Source organism: Pristis pectinata, chromosome 12 (genome assembly GCF_009764475.1).
Source record: "Pristis pectinata isolate sPriPec2 chromosome 12, sPriPec2.1.pri, whole genome shotgun sequence".
Classification (NCBI taxonomy): Eukaryota; Metazoa; Chordata; class Chondrichthyes; order Rhinopristiformes; family Pristidae; genus Pristis; species Pristis pectinata.
This window is the reverse complement of record NC_067416.1, coordinates 50,456,939-50,477,820: the sequence shown is the minus strand read 5'-3', so window position 1 is coordinate 50,477,820 and position 20,882 is coordinate 50,456,939. Positions and strand designations below refer to the sequence as shown.

Here is a 20,882-nt window from a genome sequence, read left to right as displayed (position 1 = left end):
AGGGGAGGAAGGGAGGGGTGGGGATGGGAGGGAGCTGAGGGGAGGAGGTGAGGGGGTGGGGGAGGAAGAGAGGGGAGGGAGGGGTGGGGGGGAATGGAGGGGGAGGAAGGGAGGGGATGGGAGGGAGGTGAGGGGGTGGGGAGGGAGGGGATGGGAGGGAGGTGAGGGGAGGAGGTGAGGGGGGGAGGAGGTGAGGGGGGAGGGAGGGAGGGGTGGGGGAGGAAGGGAGAGGAGGGGAGGGAGGGGGTGGGGGGGAGGAAGGGAGAGGAGGGGAGGGAGGGGGTGGGGGGGAGGAAGGGAGAGGAGGGGAGGGAGGGGGTGGGGGGGAGGAAGGGAGGGGAGGGAGGGGTGGGGAGGAAGGGGGGGAGGGAGGAAGGGAGAGGAGGGGAGGAAGGGAGGGGAGGGAGGGAGGGGTGGGGAGGAGGTGAGGGGGTGGGGGAGGGAGGGAGGGGAGAAGGGGGAACGGGGTTTGTGTTGGGAGCTGGTGGGGGATGGTCTGAGGGAGAGTCTGGGGGAGAATGGGGAGGTGTGAGGGGGAGGGTGGAGGGCAGTTGTGAGGGGAGGGGTGATGTGATGGTCTGGGGGAGAATGGGGAGGTGTGAGGGGGAGGGTGGAGGGCGGTTGTGAGGGGAGGGGTGGTGTGATGGTCTGAGGGAGGTGGGGGAGAATTGGAGGGTCTGATGGTTGGAAGAGGGTCTGGGAAGGAGGGTAATTCTGAGGGGAGGGTAGGGGGGTTGGGGTTCACCATTACTGTGGGGAAAGGACAAAGATAAGATTGAAGTCAATGCCCTTCACTGAGGTGAGGCAAATTTTACCAGGGCTGAGCAGCGAATTAACAAAAATGAACTGGAAACAGCTGCTTGGAAGGTAAATGGGTGTCAGAGCAACGGGAGGCAGTGAGGGAGCAGGTTCAGGGTAAAGATGTTCCCCCAAAGAGAAAGGACGGAGACCTGGATGACAGGAGGCAAAGTGGATGAGAGAAAGTGAGAGGGAAGGTTATGTTGGTCACTGGGAACTGAAGTACAGAGAAAATGTTAAAGTACATTGGCAAGTGAAAGAAATGAAAAACCAAAGATGTTTTGTGGTTACACAAAGAGCAAGAGGTTAACGAAGGAAAAAGTCTGGTCTATAATGGACCAAAAAGTCTTCAGAAGATAAATGGATAATGGAAGGTATTGTGAAACATAGGTACAGTAGGACCTTGCATTCCTGAAAGTAGATAAATCTGTTCTGGATGAAATTTTATCCAAGGCTGTTAAAAGAAGCCAGGGAAAGGATTGTGGAACATTCAGAACATTTTACAACTAACCCTGGATCCAGGAGTGGTGCCAGAGGTTTGGACAACTGTTGGTGTTGCATTGTTCGATAACATGGGAGGAAGGGATAACTGGCTAGTTAGTGTTGGGCACATTATTGGTATCAATTCTGAGGGACAGATTCACCCTTCATTGATCAAGGCACAGATTAGTCGAGGCCAGGCTGCATGCATGTGTTAATGTTTCAGGTCCGAGTTTTGGACCTCAAACATTAACTGTTTCTCTTTCCACAGTTGCTGCCTGACTTGCTGAACGTTTCCAGCATTTTCTATTTCTATTTCAGATTTCCAGTACATTTTGTCCAGTTTTTTTTTGATTTTCACTTATCATTGTTTCTGATTTACGACTGAAATTTTGATGAATTAGTCTGAGGTTCAGTGAGGACAGTGCATTTGTTTTGGTGGACTTCAGCAAGGCTTTTGATTAGGACCCACATGACAAGCTGGAAGCTCATGGGATCCGAGGGAGAGTGGCACATTGGATCCATAATGCACCCAGCGGCAGGGATTAAAGGATAGTGGTCGATGGATGTTTTTGCGACTGGAATTGTTTCCACTGGAGTTCCACATGGATCAATATGCCCTTTGCTTTTTGTAGCTGATTAGGACTTAAATGTTGGGAACATGATCAAGAAGTTTGCAGATGAAACAAAAACTGAACACATGGTTGACAATGAGGAGGAAAGCTTTTGATTGCAGGAGGATATTGATGAGCCAGTTAGTTGGGCAGAAAAGTGCCAATGGAATTCAGTCCACAGAAGTGTGAGGGAATATATTTTGGGTGGAGCAACAAGACAGAGGAATGCATGTTAGTTGGGATGATATCGGGAATTGTGGAGGAACAGAAGGATCTTGGGAGTGTTTGTCTTAATGGTAACTGAAATAAAAACAGAAAATGCTCAATGCTCAACAGGTCAGGCAGCATCTGCAGAAAGAGTAACAGAGTTAATGTTTCAGGTCAAAGAATGTTTCCTGCATTTTCTATATTTCAGATTTCCAGTATCTGTAAATTTTTGATTTTTCGCAATTGTGGCATGTCAGATGGTTAGGGGGTTTAAAAAAGGCTTACTCTTCTGTATCTGCCAAGGAGCAAAACATAAAGGCACTTCTGATTATACAGAACGGTGTACAACATTAGTTAGGCCATAGCTTGGGCCCAGTCTGATTAGTGGAGAAGTGTGGTTGCTCTGGAGAGCAGATTTACAAGAATTCACTGGGATTGGAAAATTCTACCTGTGAGCAGAGATTCTTTTGGTTTCCTTTGGAATGGTGGAGGGTGAGATGAGATTTTATTGAGTTTTAGAAAATTGGACAATCTAGGTAGAGTATATTAGAAAGGACCTATTTCCATTCACAAAGGAGGCAAAATCAAGGGACATAGATTTAGAATAGTTGGTGGAAGGATGAGTGTGGAGATTGGGAGAGGGTTTTATACCCAGTGGATGTTGGGGTTCTGGAAGTCACTGCCTCAAAGGGTTGTTGAGGCAGAAACTCACATCACGCAGAATTTAGATGTGTCATTGAAGAGCCATGACATGCAGGGCAGTATGCGTTTAGTACTGGGAGGTGGCATTTGGCTGGGTAGCTCTTTTTTGATCAACATGAACATAGTGGACCAAATGGCTGCCTTCTGTGTCATAAGTTTTCAATGATTCATATGTGGAAGATAAAACAATTGTGTGGGGCAGGCTGCATAAGCCAAAAGTCTTCTATATTTCTCATTTTTACCTATTTGTTTCATGATACTGAATCAAGCTGTCTTCTGTTCCATTCCATCTCTGTTGCTCTGGGCGTAGACTGAACCTGCCAAAGCAGGTGAGAACCAGAGGAGTATGTTTCGCTGTTCACAACTTTGCTGTAAGTTGATTCCCATCCAATGGTAGGTTGGTTTGAGGCTAAATTGTCACAGTTACAGGTAAATAGAAGCTGGATATAATGTAAAGCTACTAATAGAGCCATTAGCTGAGGTACACCTCAACGTACAATGATTTTGGTGGGTCAAGTATGTTGGCGGAATATAGTATTAATGGTAGGACTCTTGGCAGTGTGGAGGATCAGAGGGATCTTGGGGTCCGAGTCCATAGGACGCTCAAAGCGGCTGCGCAGTTTGACTCTGTGGTTAAGAAGGCATATGGTGTATTGTCCTTCATCAATCGGGGAATTGAATTTAGGAGCCGAGAGGTATTGTTGCAGCTATTAGGTCCCTGGTCAGACCCCACTTGGAGTACTGTGCTCAGTTCTGGTCGCCTCACTACAGGAAAGATGTGGAAGCCATAGAGAGGGTGCAGAGGAGATTTACAAGGATGCTGCCTGGAATGCGGAGCATGCCTTATGAAAGCAGGCTGAGGGAACGCGGCCTTTTCTCCTTGGAGAGACGGAGGATGAGGGGGGACCTGATAGAAGTGTATAAGATGATGAGAGGTATTGATAGGGTAGATAGTCAGAGGCTTTTCCCCAGGGCTGAAATGGTGGCCACAAGAGGACGTAGGTCTAAGGTGCTGGGGAGTAGATATAGAGGAGGTGTCAGGGGTAAGTTTTTACTCAGAGAGTGGCGAGTGCGTGAAATGGGCTGCCGGAAACGGTGGCGGAGGCGGATACGATAGGGTCTTTCAAGAGTGTTAGATCGATACGTGGAGCTGAGTAAAATAGAGGGCTATGGGTAAGCCTGGTAATTTCTAGGGTAGGGACATGTTCGGCACAGCTTTGTGGGCCGAAGGGCCTGAACAGTGCTGTAGTTTTTCTATGTTCTAATCAGTCAGCGTCTTTTTGTAGAAGCAAAATTCCTTTGTTTGATCTGTCTAATAGTGTTTTTGGAGGATATAACTGGTAGGACGTAAAAGGTATTCCCTCGGGGAATGTGCTCCCCATTTTCTCTGCTCTCAGTACATGTCACTGGAAGGCAATAGTATGTTGACCTTTATTGCTGGAGGATTTGAGTACAAGAGTAAAGATGCCTTACAACATTTATATCGGGCCTTTGTGAAGTACACCTGGTACAACGTTAGAGAAACAAAGGACTGCAGATGCTGGAATCCAGACAAAAAACCCGAAGACGCTGGAGCAACTCAGCAGGCCGGGCAGCATCCGTGGAGAAAAGCAGGCGGTCAACGTTTCAGGTCAGGACCTGAGGTTTCTTTAGTGTTTTCCTTCCTTCAGTGTTCTTCACCTGGTACATCTTTGGTGGTCTTGACTCAAAAGGGACACACTTCCGAAAGGAGTGCAGGAAAGGTACACCAGAGTGGGCCCTGGGATTAAGGGGATTACGTACAAAGAAATGTTGAGCAGTTTGGGATTAATGGGTTCTAGAACGAACCTTGTAAAGGTCTGATGGGAATTAACAGGATGGATCCAGAGTAGATGTTTCCCTCATGGAGGTGCCTAGAACTAAAGGACATTGCCTTGGAGGACTGAAATTCTTTGGAGAGCTGGGGAGCTGGAGTCATTGAGTATATTTGAGGTGGAGATTGACAGACATTTGAACGACAAGGGAGTTGAAGGGTATGGGGAGGAAATGGGAAAGTGGTATCCGAAGACAGGACTGGATCAGCCATGATCTTGAGTAATGAGGCAATGGAGAAGTCTGAAGGGGCTTCCAACTCTTGTTTCTTGTGTTCTTATTTTTGCTAGTTACAGCAAATTAGTCAAACATGTTTATACTTCCATAAATCCACATTGACTCTCCCCATCCTCGTTATTTCCTAGCTGACTGTTACTATATCCTCATTAACAAATGTTAACATTTTCCCTGGGATTGAATTCCCCACTATATCTTGGGATAGGAACTGAACTCAATCTTTGGTTCACGTTCAGTTATGCGTCCTTGCATCTGACAAAAAGTAGTGGGATAACCAAGGAATATGCAGATCCAGAATTGTGCACAGTGCTTGCATTGTGCTTTAAGTGAGATGTATGGAGATGGAGAACTGTGTATCATCCTTGCATTGTAGCCTAACCAGCGCAAATGGAGTCTAGAATGAGCACAGTGGTCTAACTAGGGTATATGGAGAATGGAACTGCACACAGTATTCCCAATGTGGGCTAACCAAGCGATACTGATACCAGAATTGTGCACAGTTCTTGCATTGTGGCCTAATTAATGTATATCGAGATGAGACTTTGCACAATGCTCCCAGTGTGAGCTAACCAAAGTTCAGAACACATTTGTTCCCCATTTTTCTGTTCTGTTCCTTAACAACAAATGACTGAACTTTTTAAGAAATATTTCAGTCATGATTTACCACAGGACAAGGTGCTACTTCGGCCACGGATGAGTAATTGGGAGCTTTTACTGGCCTGGTGGAGGCTCATCGCACGTCCACTTCAAAGTGTTCTTCCTGTTACCCGTGTCTCTGTGCTGTGCTGGTCCCAGCTAAATGGCCTCCTCTTTCTCCTCTGATCAGAGGGTTGGCAGTGGGTAAGATCAGACACTGGCTCCCCTCTAACCCTCCGTCCTTCTTTGACAGCCACAGTCCAGGTTCGGATTGTGGTTTGGAGTGATCTTGGTGAACAGTGAAACTGCTGGAGGGAAACTAGATAAATAGATGAGGGAAAGAGGAAGAGAAAGATGTGGTGACGAAACAGAAAACAAACCCTGGACTGGTGGGATACAGAATGCAATACTTGGAAATCTGAAGTCAGTGGCGTTGTGATACAGGTACGAAGTCTCAAAGGACAAGGACTCTGAACACAGTCTTAAGAGAGGAAGGATTTTATTTACAAAGACAAACATGGGGAAAAGGTCACGGGGCAACACACACGTGCGCACCAGTGATAGCGAGCGTGGGGAAATCACAACAGGGGTAAGATGCGCACACACACAACGAACTGGGTACATACAATCAAGGAACAGTCAATACGATACCTGCCACCCCTTGTTCAGTGCAGGCATGGCTCTATGCTACAGGGATATCCTAACTAATTTCTCTTAAACAGTGCACAGCTTACCTCGGCATCCCTCGGAGACAAAAGAGACAGAACCAAGCATGTGGCACTCTTTATACTGCTGGAGGGCTGGGGGGGGGGGGGGGGGGGGGGGTGGTCCAGCCCAGGTAGTTCAAACAGGCCAATGGCCCGGGGCCAGGTTCAGAGGCATTTAAAGGGACCAGTGGTCAAGTGTGCACTGATGGGCAGGGGTGGAGCCAAACCTTGATTGGCAGTGGTGTGTCTTCCAACCAGGTAGGGGCAGTGTTGTCACGTGACAGCCACGACAATACAAATGGGAATGCTGGAAGAGCCCTACTGATCAGGCACTCTTCATTGGAGAGAGAAAAGAAATCTCTATCTGTATCCCATTGCAAAATCACACTGTCCTCATCACAACATACCCTTCCACCTAATTTTGTATCATTTACAAACCACCCAGTATGGCAGTCTATAGAGTTTCTGGAGCCTTACCAATTCTGCCTCACCTTGGGGGCTGTTCCTGGGCCTAAACTGGACTCCATGTTGCTGAAAGCTGCTTTCCAGAGTTCCCCTTCTATCTATTACAGAGGTCTGGGTGTTTACGTTATGGCCCCACATCACGCACATGCGGGAAACCACATGTTAACTTTCAAGCCTGTCCTCTCAGGCCTGTAACGTGAATAGGATGGGACCATTGCACTGATGATCGCTGGGGTAAGTAACACAGCCACTGAAACCTTTAATGTCTACATTTTAAGTTCATCTTTCAAGGTGTTACATTTAAACCCAGAGTGTCACAGGAGGAAGAAACCCAAGGTTGACTGTGTAAATGGGAAAAACTGGTCAAAGGTTTTTTTTTAAAAAATCAATGAATGCATACCGCATTACCAAAGAGAATTTATTTTATGGCATAAATTGAAATAAATGGGTTGGATTGCGAGGTGGCCATTGCTGAGAACGAAAGATTCTGTGGTATTGGACATTTCTGAAGAATAGGCAGAATAGCAAAGCAAGTTGGCTGGTTCCATTTACACAATCAAGTTAGTATAGTTCTTGACTGGTAAGGGGGCTAAGGGTCACAGGGAGATGGCAGGAGAATGGGGTTGAGAGAGGAAAACAAAAATCAGCCATGATTGAATGGCGGAAGACTCAATGTCCACTTAAACACCCAGATTAATGATTCCCACTTCTGTAACATCACCCAGCTCTGCACCGCCTCATAACAATACAAGAACATAAGAAGCAGGAACTGTAGAAGGCCATTTGGCCCTTCGAGACTGTTCTGCCTTTCACAGGATTATGGCTGAACATCTACCTTGTGCCATTTTCTTGCACCATCCCCATATTCTTTGATGCCCTTAAGATCCAGGAATCTATCAATCTCTGCTTTGAAGAACCACAAAGACTCGACTTCACAGATGGAGAATTGCAGAAGTTCACCATGCTCTCTTCATCTCAGTACTAAATGACCTAATCCATTTGCTGAGGCGGTGACCCCTGGTGCTAATAGTCCTCAGCCAGGGGAAACATCTTCCCTATAACCAGTCTGTAGAGTGAGCCTTGTAAGAATGTAGTAACTTTTCAAGTGAATCTCTTCTCATTTTTCAGAGAATATAGACCTCCCTTCCTGCAGCAAATCTATCATCCCTGGAACCAATCTCATGAAACTTATCTGCATTCCCACTGTGGTAAATACATCCCCTTTTGGATGGGACGACCATTCCAGGTACACTCTAAGGCCTTCTATAATTGCAGCAAGACATCTCTCTACTTTTCCTCAATTGGTGTCTTCATAGAACCAGCATATCATTTGCCTTCTGAATCTCTTGCTACACCTGCACATTGGGTTCAGTGACTTGTGTTCAAAGGCACCCAGGCCCCTCATAATATCAACATATTCTAATCACTCACTGTTTTTAAAAAAAAACTTCACCTTTCTATTTTGTGATATTCCCTTCATCCTATCTATCCCTTCCCCATCTTCCCTGCACCTTAACGCTGACTTTTTTCTCTCTCTCAGTTCTGATGAAGGATGCTTGCCCTGAAATGTTTACCCTGTAGATGCATCTGACTGATTCCAACAATTTTTGATTCTATTTCAGGTTTCCTTGCGTTTTCATTTTCATTTCCTGAATCGTGTGTTTAAAATTCACCCAATATCAATTCCCACTTGTGGTAAAGAGTTTCAGACTTTGACCATTGCAGGAATGTTTCACCACCGTGCATGAAAATCCAGGTTCCCTTATCCTGGATTACCCCACCAGCAGAAAAGCTACTCCCTCCTCATCCAACATTAGAAAATCTTCAATCTTAAGCTCTTTAGGAGTACAACCCCAGTCACTAAATTGACAGCACATTAAGTGTTAGTGATCAAGACCATTTATTTGGCATTTGTCATGATTATTAACCTTCAGCCTACCTATAAGAACTGTCAGTGAACCCAAGCTGGGGGCAGAGAACATGATCAAAAGCACTAACAGCAGAATCCAGTTTCTGCAGTCACTTGTGTATTCGCTGGTGCTTCCTTAGACTGGATGGATGACTGAATCCTTTCCCACACTCAGAGCATATGTACGGCTTCTCTCCAGTATGAATGCGCTGGTGTGTCATCAGATTGTCAAATCGAGTGAATCCCTTCCCACATTCAGAGCAGGCAAACGGCCTGACACCGGTGTGCACGAGCTGGTGCGTCATCAAACTGTCAGACCGACTGAATCCCTTCCCACACTCAGAGCAGGCAAACGGTCTCTCCCCAGTGTGAACTCGCTGGTGCGTCATTAATTTGTCAGACCGGGTGAATCCCTTCCCACACTCAAAGCAGGCAAATGGCTTCTCTCCGGTGTGACCTCGCTGGTGTGTCATAAGACTGGATGATTGAGTGAATGCTTTCCCACACTGGGAGCAGGTGTACGGCTTCTCTCCAGTGTGAACTCGCTGGTGTGTCATTAGTCTGTCAGACCGAGTGAATCCCTTCCCGCACTCAGAGCAGGCGAACCGTTTCTCCCCGGTGTGAATTTGCCGGTGTATCATCAGACTGGATGACTGAGTGAATCCTGTCCCACACACAGAGCAGGTGAACGGCCTCTCCTCAGTGTGACTGCGGCGATGAATTTCCAGATGGGATGGGTAATTGAATCCCTTCCCACAGTCTCCACATTTCCATGGTTTGTCCCCGGAGCGACTGTGCCTTTGCCTTGACGGTCTGGATGCTCTGCTGAAGCCTCGTCCACACTCAGAACCCGCGAACTGTTTCTCCCCGCTGCGAATGGAGCATTTTGCTTCCGCATTCAAAGGCCGATGACGTCCAGATTCTGATGGATCACGTGACTCCGGCGGGTCACTTAAGCTTTCTGTCTGTGAATCCTCCATAACTTGAAACCCTGTGAAACGAGTTAAAAGGGAGTGTGAGAGAAAAGCAAAACGCAAAACAGAAAGGCAGTTTGTAAAATTCGGTCCAGCATCAGAATAAATTGATCCTGAAAATGGTGGATCATCGTAAAACATAACTAGTTCACTCGTGTGCTTCAGGGAAGGGAGTTTGTCACCTGGTCTGGTCCCACACAAGAGTCTGACCCATATGAGGAAAGAGGGAGGCCATAACAGAAAGCACAGATAGGATTTGTAGCTGGCAAAACCAGCAGGGCTTCCTCTGTGATTTCAAGCTTCTTTCTTTCTCCATTTCTCTCTTCTGAATGCTCCAATTCTCCCCAAACCTCTCTCCACATTTGGGTGCCAATTCACTGTTATGTAAATCTGAAGTTATGCGGTGAATAACCGCGTAATGTTTACTCAGAACCAGCAAGGTGTGTTGACACAAGATGCTCCAATTTCTGATTTTAATTATCCAGTTACAGGGGGAGAATGCTAACCATCCTCTGCACATCCAGCGAGGTAAACCAATAACTCCAACATCCATTCAGTTCCTTCCAATTCTGTTATCTCATTGGCATCTCAAAGGGGGATGCAGCGACCTGGTGCGGACACGATGAAAAGCACAATTTAAAGGAGATAGGTTTCCCGGGCATCCAGTTTCTTTCTTTTTCAATCTTTTTATTAGTTTTCAAATTAATACAGATTGATATATAGCATCAATATTTATACATGTAATACAAAGAGATCAGGATAACAATCATAGCATATAATCATAAAGAACAATAAAATATTTTTAAAAATCTGTAGATCCAACGATCTCTTAGTAAATGAATATAATATAAAAGAAAGGAAAAAAGATTTATTATATAAATTTAAAAGAAAACTCAAATCAATAAAAAAATTATAAACAATATAAACTAAACAAAAAAAAATTTTTTTTAAAGAAAAACAAACAACAAAAAAAACTGGGCTAAAATTTCTCAGTAGAAACAGAGCAATATTATGTCGTCAAGTCCGTTCCTCCAAGTTGGAAAGTTATTGAAAGGGGATCTACATCATGTGAAAATATTGAATAAACGGACTCCAAGTATCTTCAAATTTAAGCGAAGGATCAACAGTACCACTCCTAATTTTTTCCAAGTTTAAACATGATATAGTTTGAGAATCCAGTTTCAACCAGAAGTCACACAGCCACAGAAAGCACCCTATCGGTTTTACAGGAACTGCGTGCACAGCCTGCTGGAAACAGGACATGCTATGGCAAGCACCTGCAGTGTGGTTCATGGCAAGTGAAAGAGGGATGAGGCAGGATCAGAAAGGGACTGCAGATGCTGGAATCTGGAATAACAGAATGCCGCAAGAACTCAGGGGGTTAAGCAGCATCTGTGGAGGCAAAAGGTTCAAGTCTACATTTCGGGTGGAGAACTGAGGTAGGGTTTCGACCCGAAGCGTCGACTCATCTCATTTTGCCTCCACGGATGCTGCTTGACCCGCTGAGGATCAATGCCCGGCCCCCGTCTGGAGGAGAAACGGTGTGAGCTCCAGAAACACCGCAGGCGGCCTCGCTGGCATAGTCCTGGCCCTATTGCCTCCACACCCGCATCCCCAGGATTCTCCCCCTTCTCGCCGAAGGTGTCGCTGCCAGCTGGAAGCACTGTGGGCCCACCATGGCACATACAGCCCAGTTTCTGGAGAGTAAAGAGCAATGCTGGAAGAACTCAACGGGTCAAGCAGCGTCTGTGGGGGCAAAAGGTGCAAGTCGATGTTTCGGGCCAAGACCCTGCGGCAGGACTGAGAGGGAAGGATGCCAGTTTTATCGCAGTACGAACTGGGTGGGGAGTGGGACAGAGACTGGCGGGGGGGGGGGGGGGGGCAGGAATGGGAGAGGTGAACAGAGGGAGAAGACTTGGTGGAAAGGTCAGTGTGCGAGGGAGGAGAGCACCAGGGGGGACGTGGGTTTCCTGAAATTGGAAAACTCAATGTTCCTACCATTGGGTTGTAAACTACATGGTGGTTTTTGGTTTTTGCAGCCATTGATTCTAGTGAGACCAGTGCTTTGCCCACCTGCCCATAGACAGCATCAGTGGGAGGTGTTGAGCTGCCCAGATACTGACAGCTCCTGAAATCCAGATCCAACAGCTGGGCCCAAGATGGTAAAGGGAGGACTGTTTAAGCTCCCAGTTCTGCTGATTCTGTCAGAACAATGGGTTAGCGCCATTCCTGCAGAGGAAAGAATTTTAGTCACTCCACCAATTTGATTTGATCACTGGTGTTAAATCTTTCCTTAACCTTCTCTGCTGTGAAGAGAACCATCACAGTTTCTTCATTTTCTCAAAGCCCCACCGCCCCAATCTCACTTTGTAGTAAATCTTCTCCAGAGCTTTGATACCTTCCAAAAATATCATGTTCCGTCTTGGACCAAACACTCTCTCCAGTCCAATGAAGATTTAGCATCCATACTTTTGTACTCTGTGGTTCAGTGCAAAGCTCTCACGATCCTGAATCAGAGGGTTGCCAGGTCTCGATCCAGAGATTTGAGCACAAAAGTCCTGACTGAAAATCCTGTGCAGCATCGAGGGGCGTTGTACTTGTGGTGGGAACAGGGGTCTGAACTACATTGACTGCACGCGGACGATTTAGTTGAAGACCAGATACAGAGCATGGGTCAGTGTGTCCCGGAATGTGGTTATATAGAATTATAAATTTTTAATTTTAAAATTTAAATGCATTTCAGCTGATTTTGAGAAACATTTAAATACAGTGAAATAGGCTTTTGACAGCACAGGCCATGAAACTGAGGCCCTGGGGTCACTGGGAACCTCTCAGCTACAGAAGGATGGTGTGACCACCGGGCTGAGGGAGGGCAGGCGATCGATAACAATGCTGGCAGCAGCTCAGCTCAAGCAAGATCCAAATCGAGACTTCGCCTGGTCTCTCGTGGATGTAAACGATCCCCTGGCATTGATGGGAAACAGAGTTTTCCCCAGTGGCCTGGCCAACATTTGTCCCTCAGTGAACAACACTGGAACAGGGCAGCTGGTTATTGGCACAATGTTGTGCGTGGGATCTTACTGTGCACAAATTTGTTGTCACTGCTCTGACGTCACTGCATTGACAATACTTCATTAGCATTCATTAACTGCAAAGTGTTTTTGGGACATTGCAAGGCTGTAAAAGGCGCTTTATAAAACACATGATGGGATGAGTTTAAATTGGCGTCATGCTCAGCACAGATGTGGGCTGAAGGGCCTGTTCCTGTGCTGTATTGTTCTACGTTTTACATGTTAGTACTTCCACATTTCACAAACTCCAGGATCACGAACACTGTGTGATCAGCCTCATCAACTTGTCCCTGCACTTTGAGAGATCTGTGAACATTCTCCCCCAGGTCTCACTGGTCCTGAACCCCTTTAAAACTGCCCCATTATGTTGCCCCTCCCAATCTTTTTCTCCCCAAAATATTTGGCTGTGAACCACTTTGAGATGTCCTGAGACTGGGAACTCTGCTGAACAAGTTCAGCAACTTTCTCACCCAGAACCCATTAAGTGTTGCGCTTTCCAGCGAAGGCCATTTTGTGATTGACATCCAAGCTTTACCATTTTATTGCAAGAATAACCTCTGTTGGGCATCAGTGACCCAAGAGGAAAGACCCCCTGGAACATTGCAGACCCGACAGCTCAACCAACATTCAAGTTTCGTCCAACGTCAACAGCAAAACGTGATGCTCTGACATAATTTCATTGCTCTATGAGGGATCTTTCTGTGCAGGTATTGACTGATACGAACTGTACCACTGAGAATTGTATCATAAAAAAAATTAGACGGATGCAGCAAACAGCAAGTTAAAAATCAATACCGATCAATTTGACATTAGCAGGGAGGGTTTGATGTTCTGGGTACTGGGCCTACAAACATCAAGAGAAAGAACCGAGAGTTGCGAGAGTGAATGTAGTTCAGTCCAGGTTGTGAGTCCAGTGCAGTGCCTCAGTATCTCTGAGGAACCCCTTCCCCTCACACACAGGTGAATGATGTCCATCCAGTATGAATTTGTTGGTGTTTACACGGACTGAATGAATCTCTTCCCACACACACACAGCGGACAAACCGTTCACCTTCTCCAAGTGTGGGAACGGATTCAGTTTTTCATTCCACTGAGGACACCAGGTAGTTCACAGTGAGGAATGACCACTCACTTCTTCCAAGTGAGGAAAGGGATTCCATCACTCGTCTGACCCGATAACGCACCACGAGTTCACACTGGCGAGAATGTTTAAATACGTAGGAAGTGGAATGTTTAAGCACCATAACTCACTGAAACAGCAGCAGTTCTGGATTCGGTAGTTTTGCTGTCAAGTCACAGGGAGGATTGAACCTCGATCACCATTTCTGACGACGTTAATGACCATGAGAGCTGGGTTTGGTTCAACATTCCTGACCTCTGCCAAATAAATTGATTCTGTGCATCAACCCCTTAATATCTCCCCAGTACAGAGGATGTTTGGTGCAAAGACAGGCCATTCAGCCCAGCTGGGGCCACACCGGGAACAACCTGGGACCTGCCCTCCTGCCAGTGTTCCTGCCCCACACCAGCCTCCTCCCAGCTCACCCTGCGGGAATATTCTCCTGTTTCTTCCCTTTGTGCTCATTGAGCTTCAACTGCCAATCATCTGTGCTGTTCACCTCAAACACTTTCTGAGGGAGTGGGGTCCACAATGTGGTCACTCTGTAGGGGAAGAGGTTCTGAACTGATAATACCTCAGCCTGAGATGTAGGACGGCAGGTCAATGGGACCTTGTCCAAGACATTCCCTGTCCCTCACTCTCTGGGACCTGGAGAGATACGAATGGGATTTAAACTATTTAGCATTAGTGAAAAAAAGTGAATTACTTAACTTGATGAATGCCAAGGACCTAATGTCTTGCAGCCCAAGGTCTTGTGAGAGATTATGCTGGAGATGGTGCATGCACTGGTTATTTTACAAAATTCTCGACACTCCAGAGTGTTTCCACAGATATGATGGCACGAAATGCAAACCCACTATTTAAGAAAGAAAAAAGGGAACTACAGACCAGTTAGCCTGATGCAGACTGCATGGTAGATGACGGAATACATACACCAAGTGGCAATGGGACACTCAACAAATAAAATGTCGGATTTGGAAAACAATGATTGGATTGGGAAAAATCAGTTTGGACTTATGAAAGGAAAATCATGTCTCACTGATCCATTGGAGTTTAACAAGCTCAATAGATAAGAGGGACGTTCGGAGATTTTTTTTTAATTTCAGAAGGCGTTTGATCAGGTGCTTCACAAGAAGTTGGGGACAATGTATTGGCATTCACTGTAAATTGCTTGGAAGAAAACAAGTTATTTTTGGGTTGGGAGGCAGTGACTGGTGGAGTTTTGTGGGGATCAGTGCTGCAGCTCCAGCTGTTTGGTGATTTGGATGAGGGAACCCAGTATAATATATCCAGGTTTGCTGATGATACAACGCTGGGCGGCAGCGGGAGTTGAGGACGCAGGGAAGCTTCGGGATGGATATTAGATATGCTGAGTGCACGGGCAAAGACATGGCAGATGGAATATAATGAGGAAAATGTGAGGTCATCCACTTTGATAGAGAAAAAACACGATGTATCTCAAACAGCGATGAGGCGGAGTACAGGAAGGAAATAGAAAGCTTAGTGGAATGCTGTCATGACAACAACCGTTCCCTCAATGTCAGCAAAGGAGTTGATCATTGACTTTAGGAAAGGGGGTGGTGTATTGTAAGACAAATTACATCAACGGTACTGAGGTCAAGAGGGTTGAAAGCTTCAAGTTCCTGGGAGTGAACATCACCAATAGCCTGTCCTGGTCAAACCATGTAGATGCCACGGCCAAGGAAGCTCACCAGCGCCTCTATTTCCTCAGGAGACTAAAGAAATTCAGTATGTCCCCTCTGACACTCCCAACTTTTATCGATACACCATAGAAAGCATCCTATCAGGATGCATCACGGCTTGGTACGGCAACTGCTCTGCCCAGGACCGCAAGACAGAGTTGTGGACACTGCCCAGCGCATCACGGACACCAGCCTCCCCTCCTTGGACTCTGTCTTTACCTCTCGCTGCCTTGGTGAAGCAGCCAGCATAATCAAAGAACCCACCCACCTGGGTCATTCTCTCTTATCTCCTCTCCCATCGGGTAGAAGATACAGGAGCCTGAGGGCACGTACCACCAGGCTCAAGGACAGCTTCTAGCCCACTGTGATAAGACTATTGAATGTTTCCCTTATACTATGAGATGGACTCTTGACCTCACAATATACCTTTTTGTGACCTTGCACCTTATTGTCTACCTGCACTGCACTTTCCTATAGCTATGACACTTTACTCTGTACTTTTATTGTTTTTACCTGTACTACCTCAATGCACTCTGTCCTAACTCAATGTAGCTGCACTGTGTAATGAATTGACCTGTACGATCGGTATGCAAGACAAGTTTTTCACCGTGCCTTGGTACAAATGACAATAATAAACCAACACCAATAAATGGTTAAAGATTGAAAGATAGTGTTCCTGTGAGACAAATTGCAAAAGTTAATTGGCAACTACTGGAAGCAACTAGGGAGGGTTTTTATTGCAAGAGTATTTGAGTACAAGAGTAAATGGTGTCTGACTGAAATCGTACTGGGCCCTGGTGAGACCATACCTGGAATACTATGAACAGGTTGGGTCTCCCCATCTCAGGAAGGATATACTTGCAACGAAAATTCATCAGATTGATTCCTGAGAAAGGGATTGCCCTTTGGAGGCGAGATTAAACAGACTGGACCTACTCTCTCGAAGAATAAGAGGTGACTTGGCTGAAAGATGCAAGATATTTATGGTTTGACAAGATAGGTGCAAGGATGATGTCTTTTCCCCCCTGCTTCTGTGTCTAGAACATGGGGTCACTGTCTCAAATGCTGACCCCATGTTGGCCATTCAGGATCGAGATGATAAGAAATTTCTTCCCCCAGAGGGCAGTGAGTCTTTGGAATTCTTCATCCAAGGGAGTTCTGGAAGATCAGTCGCTGAAGCTCTTCCAGGCAAGAAATCAACCCATTTGTGGATATTTAAGTGAATTGAGAGATGGGGTTCAGGAAGGCAAGTGACCATAATGTAACAGGTTAGTCATGACCTTATGGACAGCAGACTAGGTTTTGTAGGGTTCTACTTCCTATATTCCCACTCCCAGCTCTTAATTGCAAGATGGAACTAAATGACCCATAAAGGGCTGGAAAACACACGCCAGTGGGTTACCGTATCACAGGAACCTTAGAGGGAGAAACCTGCTCTAATCGGCGTGAAGTCTGAGAGCAGCACGAGGGCCCATCAGGTGTCTGTTCAATGGAGCAGGGTCAGAAGCCGGAGAGGGATCAAGCACAGGGGTTTGTGATGGACATTAGACCGGGTGTTACAACTGGCAGTGGTGGAGCATTGCAAGAAAATAGATCCCGTCAGGGTTTTGTTTTACAACCAGCACCGACAGTACTGCAACAATAGGCTCCAGCGTGGAATTATCTAAATGTCTTGCACTGATAACAAAATCTTGCATTGACAAGAACTATAAGAACAATTGCATCTTCCGGGCATCGCACTAACAACTTGCATTTATAAAGCACCAGCACAACATTCACAGTCACAATGTGCTACAACAACAACAACAACTGGCATTGAAGAGGCATTACAACAAGAATTGTTGTAACATGCATTGTTATAGCAACAACCTTGCCAGGAGGCCAACAGTATTCAGATCAGGGAGACAGTTTGACAACATCTGGAATTGAAAGGGTATTACCACAATAACTGAGATCGACCAAGTCCCATTGTCAGTGTATTATAACATCAACAGGAACTGTCAGAGTACAAAGGAACATACAGTAAGAACGTCACTACTGTGACTTGACATACACAGAACATGCATTTGGTTTCTCCTGGGTGTGCCTTCTCCTCTGGCCATTTAATTGGCTAAAGGCCTTTTGATAGTCAGTGCTCTTGAATACTCCCATTCAGGGGCGTAAACCTCACTGCCCTGGTGGTTACACTGTGGCTTCTGAGAAGAGATTACAACCCATATTACACTGTGGTTTGTAACCACTTCTGGAAGTTAAAGAGATAGGCATCTCTTCTTCCATATTCAAAGTTTGACAATGCTCAGGTGCAGGTGAATTGACTACCACTGCAGATCTGGTTTGAGATTCATAGATACAAATCCTCTGCCACAAGAGGATGTTACAAAGATCATCAGGAGGCACAGGTCAGAAATGCAGAACAGATAATTTCAGTCTCTGTGGGCAGCTGTGATTAGTTGGTGGCACTCTGGCTTCTGTCAGAAAGTTGAGTCTCTAAGACCTCCATAGACTTGAGCACACGAAAACAAGATGTGTTCCATTAATGTACTAATAGATCACTGTACTGCCAGTGGAGACAATTCACAAGTCCATAAATTGACGTCCGTAAGTCGACACAAAGATCAAGGTGATATATTCTGCATTTGGCAGGAATATTACACCCCAGTCCAGTTACAGGGGCTGTTAACATCAGCAGAATCAACCCAGGTGAGGACAGTGAACACGGTACGACCCCTGGGTATAATTATGAGGAACTTCGGTGGAGTCCAGCTTCTGCAGTTACTCATGGACTCGCTGGTGATTTTGCAGACTGGACGGGTGACCATATCCCTTCTCACACACACGTTACCGAGAGATCGCTGCACAGCTGGTGGTGGCACCTTTCGCAAGAGCTCCTCACTGGGGATCCTAGGTCGACGCAGGTGTCCTCTGGCACATAATTCCTTACAATCAGCCCCATCAAGTCTACGCCAGCTCACAGAGCAATCCCGTTCCTCGCTAACCATCTCTGCCTCCTATTCCCCTTGCATTCCAAACCACTGGGGCAATTCATGGTGAACAACTAATCTATCAACTCTCACATCTTTGGCATGTAGGGGAACTTGAGGGGAAGAACATGCACAGACACAGCAACAGAGATCAGAATGGGACCCAGTTTGCCGGTGTTGTTGGCAGTAGCTCTGTGTCACAAGCGTTGGGAGCTTATACCCACGGACCCAGAATGATTCAAGAGATGAGTAACTTTAACTACGTAGAAAGACCGTAGAAGCCGAGGTTCGCCCCACGACAGGGGAGATCTGACAACTATCGCCGCACCTAACCATACCTACAGGGCGTGCACGTCAGTAAAAGGTGCAGGACACCTTCCACCTGCCTGGGTGCTGCCGGATTCAGCGGACAAAACAACACAAAAGGACGGTTGTGGTGGGACCTCCCTTCGCACCATTCCCTGCGGTTCTGAAACCGCACCGCAGGCCACAAAACGCACGTGTGCCGCCAGGGTGAGCAGGAATCCTGCTGTCTATCTATCCTGGGCCTAACACATCAATGCAATCACAAAGGAGGCACGCCAGTGGCTCTACTTTGTTTGGAGTGTGAGGAGGTCTGGGGTGTCACCAAAGGCTCTTGCAAATTCCTACAGATGTACAGTGGAAAGCATCCTGACTGGTTGCATCACCGCCTGGTATGGAGGCTCCAATGTGCAGGATCACCAGAGGCTGCAGAGGGTTGTAGACTCAGCCAGCTCCATCACAGGCACAACCCTCCCTGCCATCAAGGACATCTTCAAGAGGCGACACCTCAAGAAGGCGGCATCCATCACTAAGGACCCTCACCACCCGGGACGTGCCCTCTTCACGTTACTACCATCGGGGAGGAGGTACAGGAGACTGAAGACCCACACTCAACATCTCAGGAACAGCTTCCTCCCCTCCGCCATCAGAGTTCTGAACGGTCCATGAACACTACCTCCTCATTCCTCTTTTGCACTATTTTGTTTTGTGACATAATAATTTTCATATCATTATGTACGCACAGTAGTGTAGCAGTTAGCGTAACACTATTACAGCGCCAGTGACCCGGGTTCAATTCCCGCCGCCGTGTGTAAGGAGTTTGTACGTTCTCCCCGTGTGTCTGCGTGGGTTTCCTCCGGGTTCTCCGGTTTCCTCCCGCATTCGAAAGACGTCCGGGTTAAGAAGGTGTGGGCACGCTATGCTGGCGCCGGAAGCGTGGCGACACTTGCGGGCTGCCCCCCCAGAACCCTTTACGCAAGAAGATGCATTTCACTGTGTGTTTCGATGTACATGTGACTGATAAAGATACCTTGCACTGTACTGCTGCCACAAAACAACAAATTTCACCACCTATGCCAGTGATAATAAACCTGATTCTGATTCTGAATACTCCCAGGTCAAGGCACAAGGGCGCTGGAGGAACTCACTGGGTCGGGCAGCATCTGTGGAGGGAAATGGACGGTCGATCTTTCGGGTCAAGACCCTCCACCTGGACCAGATGGAGATGAATGACCAGTAGTCCAGATGGAAGGACTCCACCTGAAACGTCGACCCGTCCCCTTTCCCTCCACAGACGCTGCCTGACCCGCCGAGATCCCCCAGCGCCTTTGTGTGTTGCTCCGGATTTGCAGTTGTGTCCTGTGCCTCCAGGAACACACCCCGGGCCCGGGTCCCAAACTCTCGCCAATGCAGCCGTCTTCTGGAACGAGTCCCGATTTGCACCCTCCCCTCCAGCCGGGGACTGCTCCCCGGCCCCGGTGTTGGCTGAACCCCCGCCCCGCCCCGCCCCGCCGCGCCGCTGACTCGCTACCTGCCTCCAACCTGCTGCAAGCGCCCGTGTTGCAGACCGACTCCGCTCATGGTGGTGACGTCGCGCCCGGAGCCCCGGCGTCCGCGCCTGCGCTCTCGGCTCCGCTGGCCATCATAGGTCGCTTTCTCAGCCCAGGCGTTTCTGGGTATTCATGACCGCCATACCTACGGCGGGCAGCACCATCTCCAACGTTTCGATGAGTGCTTCACCGGCCTGTGAAGGGGTGCTCCCCCCCCCCCCAGATGTGCTGCGATGCCTTCCAACATTTTACCCAGACAGGGCTGGCTGCAAAAGATAAGCTGCTGGTAGAACTCAGCGGGGTCACGCAGCGTTTGCGAAGGCAAAGGGTTCGTCGACGCTACTGCGTTAGGTTAGGTTAGGTTAGGTTAGGTTAGGTTAGGTTAGGTTAGGTTAGGTTAGGTTAGGTTAGGTTAGGTTAGGTTAGGTTAGGTTAGGTTAGGTTAGGTTAGGTTAGGTTAGGTTAGGTTAGGTTAGGTTAGGTGGGGCGAGACAGAGGCTGATAGGTGGAGCCAGATGATCCGAGAAGACGATGATGGACAGATGGCGACCGGTGGGTGATGCAAGTTAGAACT

The 20,882-nt window shown here is 47.2% G+C and overlaps 1 protein-coding gene across 1 annotated transcript; it reads right to left on the bottom strand.

Moving 5' to 3' along the window:
• Window positions 1–6,361: 6,361 nt before the first annotated feature.
• LOC127576583 (zinc finger protein 239-like) lies at window positions 6,362–20,329 on the bottom strand. Its single transcript, XM_052027141.1, has 2 exons — window positions 20,301–20,329; window positions 6,362–9,597 (listed from the first exon to the last, which is right to left on the bottom strand). The coding sequence occupies exon 2, from the start codon at window positions 9,584–9,586 to the stop codon at window positions 8,717–8,719; it is 870 nt and encodes a 289-aa protein (XP_051883101.1). The 5' UTR covers window positions 9,587–9,597; window positions 20,301–20,329; the 3' UTR covers window positions 6,362–8,716.
• Window positions 20,330–20,882: the final 553 nt, after the last annotated feature.

Excerpts from the sequence above, each read along its gene's own strand:
- LOC127576583 (XM_052027141.1), bottom strand. The coding sequence starts at position 9,586 with ATGGAGGATTCACAGACAGAAAGCTTAAGTGACCCGCCGGAGTCACGT.